The 17,705-nt window shown below is 37.8% G+C and overlaps 4 protein-coding genes across 5 annotated transcripts in view; all 4 read left to right on the plus strand.

Annotated features, from left to right (window-relative positions):
- The first annotated feature begins 823 nt into the window (after positions 1-823).
- Positions 824-4,320, plus strand: LOC147117552 (homeobox protein Hox-A7). The gene is made up of 2 exons (XM_085988633.1): positions 824-1,468; positions 2,434-4,320. Exons 1-2 carry the CDS (start codon positions 1,075-1,077, stop codon positions 2,664-2,666), a joined length of 627 nt encoding a protein of 208 aa, XP_085844759.1. The 5' UTR covers positions 824-1,074; the 3' UTR covers positions 2,667-4,320.
- Positions 4,321-5,342: 1,022 nt separating this feature from the next.
- Positions 5,343-12,839, plus strand: LOC147117553 (homeobox protein Hox-A6). Of its 2 annotated transcripts, none has more exons than XR_015078478.1 (2): positions 5,343-5,791; positions 11,435-11,518. XR_015078478.1 is itself a non-coding variant. In XM_085988643.1 (2 exons), exons 1-2 carry the CDS (start codon positions 10,800-10,802, stop codon positions 11,692-11,694), a joined length of 690 nt encoding a protein of 229 aa, XP_085844769.1. In that variant the 5' UTR covers positions 9,291-10,799; the 3' UTR covers positions 11,695-12,839. The 2 variants fall into 2 exon arrangements, 1 of the variants encoding a protein (XP_085844769.1); XM_085988643.1 differs by lacking the exon at positions 5,343-5,791 and adding an exon at positions 9,291-11,229 and having other exon boundaries at positions 11,435-12,839.
- On the plus strand, positions 12,309-15,721 carry LOC147117554 (homeobox protein Hox-A5). Its single transcript, XM_085988641.1, has 2 exons — positions 12,309-14,297; positions 14,766-15,721. The coding sequence occupies exons 1-2, from the start codon at positions 13,721-13,723 to the stop codon at positions 15,014-15,016; spliced, it is 828 nt and encodes a 275-aa protein (XP_085844767.1). The 5' UTR covers positions 12,309-13,720; the 3' UTR covers positions 15,017-15,721.
- A 1,012-nt stretch (positions 15,722-16,733) lies between these two features.
- LOC147117555 (homeobox protein Hox-A3) overlaps positions 16,734-17,705 on the plus strand; it is a 34,109-nt gene continuing 33,137 nt past the window's right edge. The window contains exon 1 of the mRNA XM_085988635.1: positions 16,734-16,839. The gene's annotated coding sequence lies outside the window, so the exon portion shown is untranslated. The remainder of the gene's footprint in view (positions 16,840-17,705) is intronic.

A 17,705-nucleotide genomic window follows, 5' to 3' on the forward strand; every position in this document is an offset into this window, starting at 1 on the left:
GTTCTGTGATCTAACGAGAGGATTGGGAGAGAGAGGGAAAAAAGTTGTAAAACAGAAGGAGGAAATGATGCCGGGGTAAATCCCCTGCGGGGGTCTAGTCAGATTACCTAGCAACTCCAAGAGGGTTCCACAAAATAGCTGTTTCACTGGAACCATGGTTGTCTCCAAAGTGAAATTATGCGTTTCAGTAAATCAATATACAAACACGCTTGAATGTTAAAAAAAATTCCGAGAGTTAATAGCAGGAGCTGGCTTCACAGTGATGCCGACGCCACCGCACCCCCCCCCCCCCCCCCCCACCAGTGCTGATGCAGTTTATATCTTGTATCTATAGTCCTCGCTAAAACCCACACAGATTATTCTATAATCTAAAGATTAGATGTGTATTGACCATTAATTCAACAGGGCTACAGTTTTCCAGTGTTGTACAGTGTTTTCATGGCACCGCAAGGCAGCAAACAACTGCACAGGGAAGGGAAGAAACAATGAAATTGCTCCTTTCTTTTAATTGAAACCATTTAACCGTTTCCTTTTTAACGCAAAGTGTAGAATGATCCTTAGTATTAATCCAATGTGACCATCGAGTTCTATATATGAAACATGCGCATTTCTATTATGTAAAACCAAAGTGTCTCCTTTTTATATCCAAGTAAACGTTTCATTACAACACTTGCAAATTCATCACACATTTTATTTTTAAAAATATTGGAAACATACCTGCGCTCCTAAAACCTTCACATATATGTGGGGCAATGGTTTGTTAAGTAGTAGTTATAAGACACCTCCTTTTTAAGTTCCACAATCTATCTATATTAATAATGTTGCAAACATTTTTTTCATGATTCTTGCACAATTTTATTTTGCAAATAGTCGGATAACATGATATGTACCACCTGTGATGTGGAATGCTATTGGGTGACGGGATCACATGGTCGGGTCACGTGGATAGAAATAAGTCGGGCCGAAGGAAAATGGGTGTTTGGTGTAAATCGGGGGTGTAATGCTGCCATATATCACGCTATCTCGTAAAACCGACACTGAAGAGTCTTGGCCAACAAATCACCAGACAAAATTATGAGTTCGTCGTATTATGTGAATGCTCTTTTTCCCAAATATACGGCGGGGACATCCGTTTTCCAGAACGCGAGTGGCTTTACAGAAGCAACTTCTTGCGCCTTTGCTACCAACTCACAGAGATCGAGCTATGGAGCGGGCGCCAGCGCCTTCCCAGCCCCGATGGCCGGGCTGTACAATGTTAACAGTGCAATCTATCACGGCCCTTCCATGTACAACACAGGTTATAACCTAAATTCAGAATCCTACAACCTGCGCTGCTCTGCCTTAGACCAGAACATTCCAGTGCTTTGCAGCGATCTGAGCAAACAGGGTTGCGAAAAATTGGATCAGACAAACGTGCACCCTCAAGCAGAGAGCAATTTCCGGATTTACCCCTGGATGAGGAATGCAGGTATGGGACATAAATGTAACATAGCTATGAGAGACGTGCAAATGGCCAGTTAAGATGAGCGCCAGTACATCCTGAAAGTAGTTAAGAGTTTTAATGATAGCTGAGGAACAGTTCCTCAAACGCATGTGGCATTGTATGCAGATAGCAATCATAAAACTTTTATTGCACAATTAATCAGTACAATCCTCGTAAAAGCACTCGACTTCCGCTCCTTTAAAGTTAACAGCAACTCACATATTGCTTGTTTACCCACTTTTATCAACATCAAATAAGAACTTTTTTTTTACAGATACGCGGGGAAACCGTATATTCTTGAGTAAATGTAGAGTGATATATTCCAGGTTTAAAGTATGTTTACAGATAAAGTACGGTCGTGGAATCGAAGAAATTATTTTATTTTCACCTCAAGAAAGATCCTTGGGCCCATGCAAAGCTTCCCCCCTTATAGATGTAGGTTCGTATGTAAGACGCACCAATTTAGTAACATAATACAGGAGCTCTACCCATCAGAGTGCATATGGGGGTTAGAATCTAATATATTTTAAGAAACATAGATGCGAGCTTAAGATTTTAGTTACCTGTCATTTCTGTGTCTGAAATGTTAGCACTGGTGTCCTTTAACTTGGGTGAAATAACGTTGGGAGTCCCTGTTTGGTTATAAGTAAATAGTTAAGGACACATAGTGACTTGCACTGAACTTTGGGAAATATCCTTAATCTTTAAATACGTTCCCAGAAAATAATCCCGCTGCAATCCCAAATGTTCATTTGCACCTTAACTCAGACCATTGACATCTGAATATTCTGCTCAGCCACAGACAATTTAATGAGTTATGAAAGAGCGGAGATAGACGAGCGGAAATTTAGAAAGGGCAATATGGGTTGACCAGGTTACTTGTATTTTGTAATTATTAAATTTTATTTGTATAACAGGTTTAATGGTTGGTGTTCTTCTTTCCTTCTCAGGTCCGGACAGAAAGCGAGGACGTCAGACTTATACCCGTTACCAAACGCTGGAACTGGAGAAAGAATTCCACTTTAACCGCTATCTGACTCGCAGGCGGCGGATTGAAATAGCTCACGCTCTGTGTCTCACTGAGCGACAGATCAAAATCTGGTTCCAGAACAGGAGGATGAAATGGAAAAAGGAAACCAAAGCTGGAAGTTCTAGTACCACAACCGAGGAAAAACAGGAGTGAGATTCTCAGCTGAATCTTGAACTATGCTAATATACAAAGTTGTTCTTCAACAGCTAACGATGACATTTGACTACCTAACCACAATAGTGGACTGTTACAGAGATGCTGTGCATTAGCACTCATAATACTACCTATATGTTTAATAACCTCTTCCGAAATTATGCCTTTAGAATTTAAAGTTCTCTGATTTAGTTTCAGTCAAAAAAAATTCAGAATCTTTATCGGGCATTAGTAAAAAAAAAGTAGGAATTGGGTTCAGAATCCCTGCTTTCAGTAATAAAGTGAAAGCTGATGGATTTAGAACCTTTGTCTGTAGTCGTCACAAAATTTGGAATGCTTGCTTTCCCTAGTTAGATTGAGATTCTCTTTCGCAATAATAAAATGAAAGGGATTGAAATTCGGAACCCTTGTTCTGTGTTAGTAAATTGAAGGGAATTGGATTCGGATCCTGGGTCTCCCAATAGTAAAACGAAAGGAACAATGTTAGCCGAGGAAACAAAATGTAACCATTGTTGTAATTTATGGAATGTAAAACTCACTATACCACTATGTGATATAAGACAGATCTCATGCACTGAGCTATTTCTCAAACTTATTTTACCTCTGCTAATGTGTCTTCTTCATAGACTTTAAAGTATTTCTGCTTACTATTCACAGAATAAAAAATGCGGTGATAATAAATGCTCATTTCCAGTCCAATCAGAAATCAAGTATTTGAGCCATTCTACCATGTATTGCAAAAACTGACAGAAAGCTCACTCGACCAGTAAAATAATTTATTTCTGTTCAATTCTTTGTTGTTATTATTTTCTACATTCTTTCTTAATTGTTCTCTGAGTGTGTCTCTTAGTTCAGAGCTGTACCGTTCGATTAACGGAATGAAGAAGTTCTCTGTTTTCACATAGCAATGAAATACAACTACCTAATCCACAATAGTGGGCATCTTGCACGTCTATGGAAACTACCTAAATGTTTTAATTTAACATTCGTTTCTAGACAGAGAGTGTTGTTCTCGGAGTCTGGACTTTTCGCACTTATAACAGTACCATAATATGGGAGTAAAAATGTAAAATATATTCTGATGTATGTTTTTTAATGAGGTGCGTATATAGCCACTTTATAATACGAAAATAGTGAAAACTACCTAGATGACGGTTTACGTTTGAGGCGAATGGAATCCTTTCGCATTGTGCTTAAAGACTATGCTGTAAAAAGCAACAAAGTCGTATTAGAAGGGAGAAATTGCATTATTACTTTTTGATCGGTGGCATTAAATATATACTTGCTAAAGATTGCAAAGAAACCATGTATTACTGAATGATGTAACCGTGTTTCTTTAAGTGTGTTGTATCAGTTGTCTTATACATGTGTACTGTTTAAATTATAAAATAAAAATATCTAATAACCAAATGTAATAATAGAAAACCCGAACTGCATCGTCGACTGAATATATTGTGGGTCCATATTCGGTGTGGTATCTGTCAATCGGAAGTTTGCTTTGTAATCTGTGTATGTGTTGTTAAATAATAACCGATGTTAAAGGTTTAAGGTGCAATCTATTTAAAATATATATATTCGTTCATGACATGTATAATTTGAATGGAATCTCTGTAGGAGAAGAAAAATCAGAAACATTAAACGGTGCTTGAATAGACACGATCTCGCTTTCTTGTCTAAGCCAAACACGTACCACCAAATGAGTGGGTACAAAGACACACGTTACATCAATATTAACAGCAATTAAATAAGAACTATTTCAAAAGTAATACATCATTCTTTATACACCGCAGCCCCTTCAGTGTCTTCTAATCTGATTTTTAATATACAAATTGATATATAGTTTTTCTACACTAAATCGGCAACTTTTATACTAATTACAACCGAATGTAAGAAAGATCGATTGTTATAATTGCGCAAATTTTATTATAATTGACCAGATTATTGCATGTTTTAAAGCAAGGTAATATCCAAACGTGATACATTCCAATTGGGACGAAGATGGACAGAAGTTCCCACTAAACAATCTGGATCCGATTCCTAATCGTGCCCATAATTCCATTTGAGAGCAGTTTAAGAGAAATGGAAAAGGTGAGAGTATAGTCCAGTGTGGTATTCAGATTCAGTAAAAACATATATATGAAATGGAAAAAAAAGCCGAGTCGTTCTGTCATCGCCGAGCTTTGAACGAAATTTCGGCCAGGCGCATCTTTTATATTTTATGTATGCAGTGCGGCACTGTATCTTGGTGTTAGATTACACAATATGAGCGAGCTTATGTCCATTTTTAACGACAGCATATTAAAAAAAAATAGAAAACTAGAAAGAAAATATCGATAGAACAGATGCGATAATACGTAAAATTGACTCGATCCGTTGCAATAACAGCCTGGGTGCAGAAACAACACTGACTTCTGTTAAAAAAAAACCTGCAAATTGCAACCGGATATTATTATCAGGATAATGTGACTGCAGAAACTGGAAATTCGTGTTTAAAACAGTGGAAAAAGTCTTTAATAATTTCACAATTTTAACTTGTCTCTTTGTTAAAAATGGCGTCTAGGACCTGCCTCCTAATAGTCATGGGGAAATGTCATAAATCCGTTGTTGTTTTATGAAAATTTACAACTTTGCAATAGAACTTTACGAGTTGTTCGGTTTTTCCATTGGCCGCTGAAAGTCATGTGGAGTGTAACCGTGAACATGAACTTTTTATAATTTCCCTTGCGACTATAGAGCTGCATTCTTGTGCTAAGCGCGTCTTGGTTCGGATGTGAGAGCTTGCAGGCTTTTTTCAACGCATATTTTGTTCTTTTTTTCCCCTTCCCAGCGCAGTGATTATTGCCCATGGAGCTTCAATGAATCCAAGCTTTCAGCACAGATCTCATGGCTGGCAGCTACAAATTCCTCCACGGAAGGTGGAGCATTGGATTAAAAAGCGCCGGCTCTGGTCCGCAGGGCAGTTTCCTGCAAGTCGTCACCAAACGCCGCTGGCGGAATGCGAGAGCCATTGGCCTGGGATAGAGCCGAACGGACAGCTGTCAAACTAGCACGGGCTCTGCAAACACTACACACGGCCTGTGCAGAACCCGGGGTAGACAAGGCCGGGAAATAGACTCAGCAACAAGGTATGGCCCACTCGTCATTTTCAGCTTTGCAATACTCCAAAAATAAAAAATTGCCTTTTAAACAAATGGTTGTAAAATCCGCATTTTAAAGATGTTTAATTTGTCATAGTTGAAGGATATGATTCACAAATGCCGCCCACCTTCGGAATGTATTAACTCGAAATGTTGCATTTGTTATGCATTTATTTAAAATAATTTGACCGTTTTCACGGGCAGCTTTCATGCATTTGAATTTTTGAAATATTTGTTTTTAAAGAGTGTGAATAATGCTTTGACGTCGCACGTTCTGGTTGATTTGATCAACAGCCGGCTTGTTGGTTCAAAGTGTTTTGCATAAGGAACAAATGTAAAGAAGCAAAACGCATTCTTTGATCGAGTTTTTAAATGTCATACAGCGGGAACCCTGAGGATGTGTCTCATTTTAATACAGGCGTTTGCAGATTTTTATGGAAGGTGAAAAAAGCACTTATTTCAGTTGCAAATAAATAATCTGCCGGTTGCAGCGAAGACGACGACTATCTTTCACTGAACGAGTGATTATTTTCTTTTGAATCGTCGTTTTTACAACACATACTTTTCGTTTAAGATGCTATATATTTTTAAAATATTTTTATTATTTTCTTGGAAAATTATCTGATAGCAATCTGATGCGCGTTGCACATTAAAGACTGCTAACGTTTACCTCAGAGGCGTTAGGTCTAATTATTTGTGGTTTATTCCTGTGCTGCTGGTGTTCAAGAATGCGAAATGTTCAAAGACATCGTATTGCGGGTGTGAGCGTGCAGATTTGTCCGTTATTGTTTTTACTTAACGTGGAGGTTGTCTTTCTGACACCGACACAGTTAGTCTTGTCTGACTGGAAATGTGTGTGTGTGTGTGTATGCGTGGATATTGATATTTGCTAACCTTTTTGGACTCGTTGCTGCCACCGTGTGTTTGGAGTGTGGACAAACTTGCGTTGATGCTGCATAGCGTCTCTTCTGGTCATGTGTTGCTGATTAAATGGTTGAGTTGCGTTCTCAAATTAACCGTTCCTTGAGTTCCTTGATTAGGCCAGTAATCAACATTTTGCTTACATAATACCTGAATGTGCTGAACTCGATTAAAGTGACATTTAGAGCGCGTTTACATTAAATTAATTGTTTAAATTTAAAACGGCTGTACGTATGAGTTTTGAACTGCGCTCAGAAAAATGATAACCCCCCACCACTGCAGTGTGCGTTCCCTATAGTACTAAGAATATGTAAAGTCTTTGAGTGGAATATGCGTACTTCTGCAATACATCCCCACAATTAGTTATTTGGCACTCTTTGATCGTTAGTAAATAATTAATATTGATGCAAAACTTAGAAGATAAAATACGAGCGTGTTTATGGTTAGAAATAGAAAATTAGATTTAAAAGTCAGTTTGTGATTGTTGATAAAACGGAGAGATATTGAATCCGTTCGCTATAAATTTACGAAGTCTCCTTAATTATATTCTTAAACTGTAATAATAACCTATATTCAAGATGTCAAAGAGAGCTTTTCTAGATTTTTTCTTACTGGTGTCAGAACGAAAGAAATGTGAATTCGAATTTAACGAAGAGTTTGAATTAACCCTGAAGTTTCAAATGTGTAACAAGAAGCAGTGTTGTCAATTAACCGAGAGTCTGCTGGACAGGCCCGTTCAGTGGTGGTAAAATATTGCAGGCTTATTTTAATCTATTAAAAATAGAACTATGAATAGCCAGAGCCTGCAAATAAAACATTCGATCATATAAACACTTCAAGGATACATTGCGGCTTTGGAAGGTGTTACAGTTACTACAAAGTAATTGAAAGATTTATAATGCTTCCTTGCACTAGTTGTAGTTTAAAAAGCGACAACTTGTTAACGAGAGATGAGCATAGTAAATGCCAGGTGGGTTGCCATCTTGAATCACGGCGTCGCATTACACAATTTCACATTGTTTTATTTCGGGAGAATGAGGTGAGTGGATTAAAAGTGTGTTTAAATGTTACTATTTTGTATAATCTGTATTGGTCAGGAAAGCCATAATGTCGTTTTAAGTTCACTAATAGCTCCAAACTGAGCCCCGGTTATACCTAATAGGCCAGGAGAGCTAAAAGTTATTTATGACTGGAATTACATCTGCTGTAACTGATTAGGCTGTAGCAGCCCTGATCACCCTAGAAACAAATAAGACTTGGCCAGAAAATCCCCTCTTATTAACGACATGATAAAATCTAATTTACATACTTGTGCATTTCACAATATTCCAACTTTCTTTGTTTTAAAAAATAATTTGACTGGCATTCTCTTACTTCAACGGTGCGAAAATTCATTACGTTAAATTCTAGATTCACGTGTTTACAATATATTATTTTATATTATCATTCGGAAGTTTTTGCTATCTGCAAGGAAATACAAATACATCAACGGAAGGAATAAATAGCAATGAGAATATTTTAACCTTTCGCAGTCCATTTCCTAATTAATTGTAAGCTACGGTGGAAGGAAAATGAACTGATACTGTACTTTCTGAAAGTGTCATGTTAATTTAAAAAATGAATTGAAAAATATAGTATCAAAGTGTATATTAGAAATGAAAAAGTTCAATTTTTTCTGCGTTGTTTTCCGTCCAAAAGATAAATACAGATCAAGTTATTGTTTAATGCATTCCATGGCCTCTTCAGTTGCCATTTACCCCACTCTGTGTGTTCATACTTTAATTATATTGCTTTGTTTTATCCAGTTTTCCTAAGACATGATGCAGCAGCAGTTGTGAAGTGGTTATTAGCCGTTTCACCTAATTGGAAAATAATAGCTGAACGTTACACATTGCCCTTTTGTTCATCTTTCAATATCACATTTTACTATCTATATTTCGCTCATTTACACCACACCAACTTGTGAAGATTACCCGTTATAAGCGTACAGCCATTGTGAGGGCTTCAAAATCAAACCCTTGGGTTTGTGTAATGAATGTCACGAATAAACGAAAACTTAAAATAATACGTAAAGCAACTCATAAACAGAACAGATCAACGTTGATGAGAAAACTTCGCATTTATTAAAATGTTATGTACAATAGGAAGAACAAGCACAAATAAGAAATGAAAAACATAGTAAGAGGCTTAGGACAATAACTGAGGAAAGCGGCAAGCGTCGGCCTTTCATTAAGAGGGTTCGAACTGGCATGTTCTTGCACATTTCCCTCCATAGTTGTGCTGTATTTATACTCACACCTCGAACAGATATAGCTTTTGATTTCGGCCGGCTTTCGGTTTTTTTTTTAGTCAGTCTATAATTAGGAAAGAAAGACAGGTATAAGCTTTTAGGACTGAAAATTAACCTACTCGTGGTATATTAACAACTTCTAATCAATGAAAGAGCATCCATCCCAAATAGACATTTTTAACATTCAAAAATGTAAAATTATCTGACTACTAAACAACCGCGTTCATCATTTCGCCTTAACTTTTAATCATTGTCCTATAATTGATATGTTTCTAGTTCGGCTATAGGTGCTGTAACAATATTTACTACAGTGCTTAAATATTTGCCCTATTTAAAATATATAAAATACTCATCATATATTTGTATTGTTTACAGTACTCTAGTTATTTCAGTATGTGATGTAACCATTGTTGACAGGAAAGGAAACCTAACGAGATAATGAGATCTTTAGCAAGGAGCCTTGGGCTTCCGTCCTTTCACTGCGATCTGATGCCGTGCTCAGGGCGCAGTAAATGCTCTGTTATTCCAAAACACAAATGTCTCCATCGAGATGTTCAAAAATGCCTAATTATTCCAAAAGAAACACTCCACTATTTTATGGTCGATAAAACCTTAACAGTGTGCAATTATGGAAAATCGAAGTTGGGATTTGGGGAGTATTAGCGAATTTCAATCGCATGCAATTAAAACAACATTCTGATGGAAGGGAGTCCATATACAAGCTTATCAAGTATAAAATTGAGTCTCTGTATGTTTGCAGGCCGCTTGGACGTTTGAATAAACCTCGTAAACGTTGGTTAAATACTTTTCTCTAGAAGTACTGTGGCATTTGTATACTAAATGCACATGTATAAGCATTCATGCTTTAATGAAGAGCGCTGCTGCAATAACAATTACTCCCACACACAATTACTGTGAAATCTTTTAAAGCTGAGATATCGCGTTGCGCTCTTCTGTTGGGATTTTCTCTCTAAGATTACCAAAATTAAATCTATAAATCATCTTCCTGAATATATATTCTTATCACCACGTTCTTTCTATTTATTTTACCAGTGTGAATTTACTGAATGCTGAATGCAGGGTCTCTTGGTGTTGTGGGTCTCAGTATTTGTAGACGCTATTGTTCTTTACCGAGTTTAAAATGGACAGAGAAACATATTATGGAGAGACTGATGTCTGATGTTTCTCAACTAGTCTACACAAGCTAACAAAAGGAATCCCGTGCCTACTAAAAGAAAAATCTAAATGGAGAGCTGAATTAATAGAATTAATCTATTCTTACAACTGTTGTTTACCTGTCTAAACTACCCTGTACATCTACCTATAACGCACATCTACTGAACTAATGAGTTGTTGATTTATTTCTTATTATCGTCCATTTCCTATCATCTATCTTCTAATCACTGTTGATCCAGCTATTGTTGGATATGTAATGTACAGTCATATTTCCATATGTGGGGCTATATAAAATATGTATGCACAACTATATCCTGCAACCTAATAGTGTTCTTATTTGGCCACTAATATTCTATTAGAACCACCTCTGTTATAGTTCAGAACTGATTTGGTTGTTTGTAACTTTGCTAGCTCAGTCGCCAGATCTCCAGGGAGTTTTTTGAACCAAAGTCGGTTTCTATTGGCCAGAGACTGATCAGCTGGTTATATTTGCTGCTGTCGCTTTGGCGCTCGGCCATCCTGAAACAAACCACCTCGATGACTACTAATAGCTAAACCACATTGTGTACTAATACATAACAAATCATATTACTACAGAGTGTGGAGCAAATGAGTTCGTATTTTGTGAACCCTACTTTCCCTGTTTCACTGCCCAGTGGCCAGGACTCCTTCCTCGGACAGATCCCACTCTATACAGCGGGGTATGATGCTCTAAGGCACTTTCCAGCTTCCTATGGGGCAACGACCCTCCAGGACAAGAGTTACTCGTCACCTTGTTATTATCAACAATCCAACTCAGTAATAGCTTGCAATCGTGCATCGTATGAGTATGGAGCTTCTTGTTTCTATCCTGAAAAGGATCTAACCAGTGTTTCGCCATCCAGTAGTGGAAAGCATAGAGCCCAGGATGACTTTTTTTCCTCAGACCAACATTACAAAACAGATTGTGCGCAAAACAAATTTTTAAGTGAAGAAGGAAACGACCGGAAGTACAGTACTCCAATTTATCCTTGGATGCAACGAATGAATTCAAGTTCTAGTGAGTATTTTTTTGTAGAAAATTATAAGAAAAAACTTCAGCTGCAGCACTTAGCTCCAACTTTACGTAAAGAGTGCATGCATATGTTAATTATTACGTTAAATGCAGCACACTTACTTGAATTGGAAAATGGAATAAAATGCTTAATTTGATAATATTAGTTATTTGTTTCAATTTCTTTTGAATTTTTGTTTCCACCATGCAGGTTCTGTATTTGGGCCACATGGACGTCGAGGGCGACAGACTTATACACGATTCCAAACTCTTGAGCTGGAGAAAGAATTTCACTTTAACAGATATTTAACTAGACGCCGCCGGATAGAGATTGCCAACGCACTCTGCCTCACAGAACGTCAGATAAAGATCTGGTTTCAGAATAGGAGAATGAAATGGAAAAAGGAAAACAAACTTCTAAACACAACAGAATCCAACAGCGAAGAAGCGGAGGATAAAACAGGGGAGTAAGAGCTCGAATTCAAAAGAAGTTAGCCTGGGCCTTTCTGTTTGGTAGTGAGTTATTATGTGCTCATTCTGCTAAACAGTGCAGAAAAAATATTCGTATTTCTGTTTATTTTCGTTGTCCCTCTTTTTGAGCGTGTGTCTATGTATAAGTGCTAGAAGAAGTATTCAAATAATTCTGCATTCCATAGGATGCTATAATTATACGGTATAGGATTAATTGTTTTTTAAATGCGAAGTGTGAATGTTTCTGCTTCTATAGTCGTTACTATGTGATGAGTTGCTCCACAAATAATACCCCAGTTGTTTCAATGGATAGTTTTCTTCGTAGATATAATTTGACACACTTCTAATAAATGAACGTAGTAGATATGCCCATTTGCTAATGATAAATATTGTATTGTATATGTCCATATTTTACCTCAATATTTCTTTTTGTTTTTGGCTAATTAAGAGGACACGGTGTTCAATCAGATTGTTCCATGCTTTCTCTACAAAGAAAAACATTTATATTTGCTTTTGACTTGACATTCGTAGGATAAATGAAGCTAGGCTGGCAACGCTACCGCTCCTAAATTGAAATTTCGCGAATAAAATTTTCTTAAATATATATTAAATATATACAGTAATATATATATAAATAAGCTGCCCGATTTCTAAGAGTTTAGCCTTCAACTAAAGCTGCCGAAACTTTTTTGTATTAAATAAGCTGTGAAAGGAAACTTAGCACTGTGAAATTGATCGGTAGATGTCCTTGTTTCAGAGAAGAAAATAGACAGTATACGTGGTAGGAATGACTATTTGGTTTCTGGGTCCATTAAATACGACAATTTTCACTAACTGCACAACTAAAGACGTAGCTGGACCCGCGGTTAAATTATGAAGCATTCTTCATAATGTTTATTATAGCAATCCTAGAAACAGTATCGGACACAAAGCTCTTGTTTTGATTAAGTGAATGACTATTTGTAAAGTGGGCTCTCTATTGTTAGATACAGTAAAACCTTTCTTCCTAATCGAACCAACACAAAACTGTGTGCAAAGAAATTGTTTCCATGTAAATTAGGCACAAGACGACGTTTATTTACCAGTCGGAAGGGGGTTCTGGTTTAGCATGTACTGTGTAATAAAGTAAATTGGAACAATTTAAACGCATTTTCAATATACGTGACATGATTTTTAAGAACACGAAGATTGGTTTGATAGTTTAAGTGTGCGATAGCTTCGAAATTTCCACAAATAGGCGAAAAAACTCCAATATTATGAGCTATACGGACAAAACAGAATTTTAAAAAGCGTACCATATGAAAAGAATTGGCATTTTGATGCTGTACGATACCGTTTTCCCTCTGAACTAATCAGCGATGACAGCCAAGGCGTATGAAAAAACTCTAAACGCATAATAACTAAAATTAAATCTGATTTGTTTAAAATTCAAACAAACCAGTTACAGGAAAACCTCGAGTCCTATTTGTAACACCATTAGCGCTATCACGTAAAAAAAATCTGCGCTTGGGGATTGAACAAATGTACCATTGCCTGGCGTGGATTTTTTTTTGAAAGATGCCCTTCTCACTGGTTTATGTGGTTTATTCTACGAAATGTAACGGTTACGTTTGAAATGTGTGGTAGCCTTAATTCGACCCGAGGCCGATTGCCCCGTTCATCAGAACCACAGGATCCATAGCCTCAGTCTCCAGAGGGTGGCGCGCAAGGACAACCCAAAGCTGCTGCTGGGAGCCGGCGGCGCGCCCCCGTGCGCGTACCCCTCGTTCTTCCTTCCACGCAACCTTCCAATTTGTAGCCACAGTGCACGGATTTACCTCTAGAGGTCATCAGCGAGAATTTACGACTGGACAACAAAAGCACGTGATTCCAAGTCGTACCCCATATTTGGGCGCCTACGTAGGAGGGAACGAAGTACATGTCCCAGTCATTTCCATAATTCATCATAAATTGTGCAGGGTGCTAGACGCACAAACGACCAAGAGCCACAAATCAAGTAAAAAATAAATAAATAAAAAAAAATCAAATGAGCTCTTACTTTGTAAACTCATTCTGCGGTCGCTATCCAAATGGCCCGGACTACCAGTTACATAATTATGGAGATCATAGCTCGGTGAGCGAGCAATACAGGGATTCTGCAACGATGCATTCCAGCAGGTACGGCTACGGTTACAATGGGATGGATCTCAGCATTAGTCGTCCAGCATCTAACCACTTTAATGCCAGTGAAAGATCTCGAAGCTACTCTGCAGCAGCAACAACAGCAGCAGCAGCAGCAGGACCAGAAGCAGGAGCAGACACCAGGTACAACCAACCTGCCACATCCACTCAGTCTCCTTCACCTGACCCTCTGCCCTGCTCCGCCGTGGTCAGTCCGCCTGCCAGCGACAACCACCACGGAATCAAAAACTCCATAGCAAGCCCAACTACCTCCTCAAATTCCAGCAGCAGTCACATCAGCAGAGATGGGGTTGGCACGTCGCCTGGTACTGAGGATGACACCCCGGCAAGCAGCGACCCTCCAAGTTCACAGAACGGGCAAAGCACAGCACAACAGCAGCCTCAGATTTACCCCTGGATGCGAAAACTGCACATAAGTCACGGTAAAATCCCTCCTCTCTTATCTTTGCATTAATGGAGTCCTAAATTACCCTGGATGTTGTAAATCAAAACGCTAAATATACACGCTAATGTTTCTTAATATATCTGTAAGGGTCATCATTTTTAAGTTGCTGTTATATTTGGAACCATTTGGGTAATGGGGTATTTAGTGTTTAGTTACGTATCAGGAATGTAAGAGTAAGTAGGAAATGATAGATAGAAAAAGGTGTGGTTAATTATGGGACAGCTTCGTCCAAGTGGATACTTCAACATTTAGTTCTAGTTAAGTTTCTAAAGTCATTTTGTTATTAACGTATAGGAAGAGCGCAAAGGTTAGCGTAGACATGCGTGTGCTAGATTTCGGTCTTCTGCTTTCAGTTCGTCTTCATGTATTTTGTAATGTATTTCATATTCGACAATGTACTGATTGCACTAAACAAAGGATTCATTTTTTTGTGTGTGTGTTACAGACAGTATGGGAGGACCAGAAGGTAAAAGAGCCAGGACGGCTTACACCCGATACCAGACCCTGGAGCTGGAGAAAGAATTCCACTTCAATAGATACCTGACCCGGAGACGGCGGATAGAAATTGCACATGCTCTTTGCCTCACAGAGAGACAGATTAAGATCTGGTTCCAAAACAGGAGGATGAAATGGAAAAAAGATAACAAGTTAAAAAGCATGAGCATGGCCGCTGCAGGAGGCGGATATCGGCCATGATCAATAGAAGTACTGGGCAGTAGCTGACCAATTAGCATAATGTCAATACAGTACTGACTTTCAAAACTCTTTTCCCGTGTTACTTCTATGAAGAAAATCATTTCCATGTTGCTGTATTCCAATCTTTGAATCGTTAGTCTGTTTTCTGATCGTACTGTTGCCTGTACAAGTAATCTGCTTACAGTATATTGTCTAGGGGTAGGATAGCCTTGTGAATTATAGCTGTTTTAACTTATTTATATTAATACAAGCGGTGTTACTTGAAGTAACTGTATAAAATCGTCCAGTAAAAATGTAATTATGTGTTGCACTCTGCAAAAAAATGTGTATGTATGTGTTAATGTTGCTAAATGTCAAAATAGCTCCAAGCTTGCAATACGTATTTAATTTCAGACCATCGTCCTCTGTAATTGATATCGTAGTGTTAAATCACTGAGATGCTACCTATTCTGTGTTATTAGTGAGCAGTGAATTTTGTGAAGGATATTGCGACTTTGAACTGTATGTCTATGCTGTGCCTTTGTATGACTTTGCACGAACTCCAATAAGTGGCTCTTAGCGCAGCGTCAGTGTATGTTTTTTGTGACAAAGGATAAATATAAAGCCTAAAAGACTGGCAGTTTAAGAAATTCGTGATGAGCTTTTGTATTTGTTTTTAAAACTGACTGGAAGTTAAAATAAAGTTTCTATAGTAACTTTCCTGGACTTTGGCCTCTCAGATAAGTATTTCTGTTGCGTCTGTTGTCCTGTGAATTAAATTGTTTCGAATACTTCCGTTTATCATCGTTTTAGTCCAAAACTCTCACTGAAAGCAATAAGTTTGGTCTAATCTGTACAACTTTGCACCATTCCTTCAGATGGAAGTCTAGCAGCTTGGATTTACGACAGGCAATCAAGTTGCGCAAACTTATAAAGTCGGATGTTGAATAAACATATTTCTAAATCTCTGGTTATTGGAAATGGTGGAATTCAGGAAGGATTAGTACATGCAATATTTAAACGTGGCGCTATATTGCAATCTGGTATATTTACGCAATTCGAAGTAAATGCGTTCGCCTCTTGCAGTACCAGTCCATGTGCCCTGTCTGTTGCGCACTTCAACACCGTTTGCTAAACTACACATTTCCTGCTAAAACCTAATTTCTTTGTTGTTGCTGTTGCTTTTCTTATACAAACCCCCTTTATAGACATAATATTTCTCGGAAACTCTATAGTGTTGGTCTGAGGGAAAAATGAACCCTGAAGCACTTCAAACACTTTGTTCCGCAGGTAGGCGTTAGTCACGTTCTCTCAGCTCCTCTACCAAAGTGTAGCGTAAACGTTTTCCAACAGGTATTTTTCACTTTATAGAGTTAACTTTACTTACCGCGTGAAGGCAGGACAGAAAATTCGCCTCTTAGTTCCTGACAGCAAGGGGGATCAGCACTTTTAGCCTTTCTGCTTACTGGGTGCTTGCTCTTTAAAGTTATAAACAGTAAACTTTTATACACCTCAGTTCCGGCTATATGACATTTGGGTGCCAAATGAATAGGGTTTTGTCTATGAATTAGATCGTAAAATCATCCATAGCACAGACTGATAGCCTCACTGGCTATAAAAAATCACGTGGTGTCATTAAAGTAAGTTTTATGGTTTTGGGGAGTTGACAACCAACAGTATATTCTACATAACATATAATCTCACTGACGCTGCACTTCATTTGGCTCCTTTGCAGATTGCGTGTGCATACAGGCCACTCAAATGGCTAATCTTCTTCTTCAGAGGACTATCCACAGCTCCACAACTCCAGTGTACAGGAAAGTTGTGTTTTCTTGCAAGACAAGGTAAATTTTGTTGAAATATTATTGTTACTTACTTTTCACGAGGAAATTTGGCCCAGTAAAATGGGCCTTAAGCAGCACCCAGAGTGCACTGAGGCAGAAATGTGTCTGGGTAAACTACTGACTGGTTTCTTTCTGTGTTCATATAGAACTTCTATTTTATAAAACAGGTAGAAAATGAATGGGTAAGGTTAGAAAAGGAAATAACTTTTAAAAGGTAGACTGTGTTCCAATTTTTAAATATTTGATGTGTTACAAGTTTTTAGAAGATACTCAATTAATTTTCATTAAAGTTTACTGGTATTGTTCAGTAACTTCATATTGTTGGGCAGAACATACTTATTTCTTTTTAAACTGTTGTGCCATTTTATTTGCTTATTTGTGTTTTGCTTTAAGGGAGTGTTATGTTTCTGTTGTGACAGGTTTCCAGTTGGCACTATTACAAAGTATATATTTTCAGACGTCTTCATTTTCATGTATTTTGGGAAGTTGCAGGGCACTAATACTTTAATGAGTATTGTGTAAGTGTTAGCAACTTGCTGTTACTCTCAGTGTTACAGCATAATCTCTGTCGTCACACACCAGCTTAAGGTGCACACAATTAACCACATGCATGCATTCACGCATCCAAACAATCCCCTCCTTATTTTAAATTTAAACTTTTATGGCGACAATCATCATTCTCTTCAGGACTTAAAGTACACGTGTTATAAATAAACATGTTAATGCAGAAGAACAAAAAAAACCCAATTCAAACAGCCTGGAATGAGGTTTACGTATGATAGAAACATTGAAAGTTTTAAAAAATCCTTTGAAATACAGCCAGCGGAAGAGTTACTGTAACTTTAAATCTGACTGTTGTAACACCA

The sequence above is a fragment of the Somniosus microcephalus genome, chromosome 5 (assembly GCF_052327205.1).
Source record: "Somniosus microcephalus isolate GS21.2 chromosome 5, FLI_Smic_1.0, whole genome shotgun sequence".
NCBI lineage: Eukaryota > Metazoa > Chordata > Chondrichthyes > Squaliformes > Somniosidae > Somniosus > Somniosus microcephalus.

What these genes read in the sequence shown, in the direction of transcription:
- LOC147117552 (XM_085988633.1), top strand. Translation starts at nt 1,075, where the DNA reads ATGAGTTCGTCGTATTATGTGAATGCTCTTTTTCCCAAATATACGGCG. An exon ending in CCCCTGGATGAGGAATGCAG is followed by an intron (nt 1,469 to 2,433) that starts GTATGGGACATA and finishes TTTCCTTCTCAG; the next exon opens with GTCCGGACAGAAAGCGAGGA.
- LOC147117553 (XM_085988643.1), top strand. Translation starts at nt 10,800, where the DNA reads ATGAGTTCGTATTTTGTGAACCCTACTTTCCCTGTTTCACTGCCCAGT. An exon ending in ACGAATGAATTCAAGTTCTA is followed by an intron (nt 11,230 to 11,434) that starts GTGAGTATTTTT and finishes TCCACCATGCAG; the next exon opens with GTTCTGTATTTGGGCCACAT.
- LOC147117554 (XM_085988641.1), top strand. Translation starts at nt 13,721, where the DNA reads ATGAGCTCTTACTTTGTAAACTCATTCTGCGGTCGCTATCCAAATGGC. An exon ending in AAAACTGCACATAAGTCACG is followed by an intron (nt 14,298 to 14,765) that starts GTAAAATCCCTC and finishes TGTGTGTTACAG; the next exon opens with ACAGTATGGGAGGACCAGAA.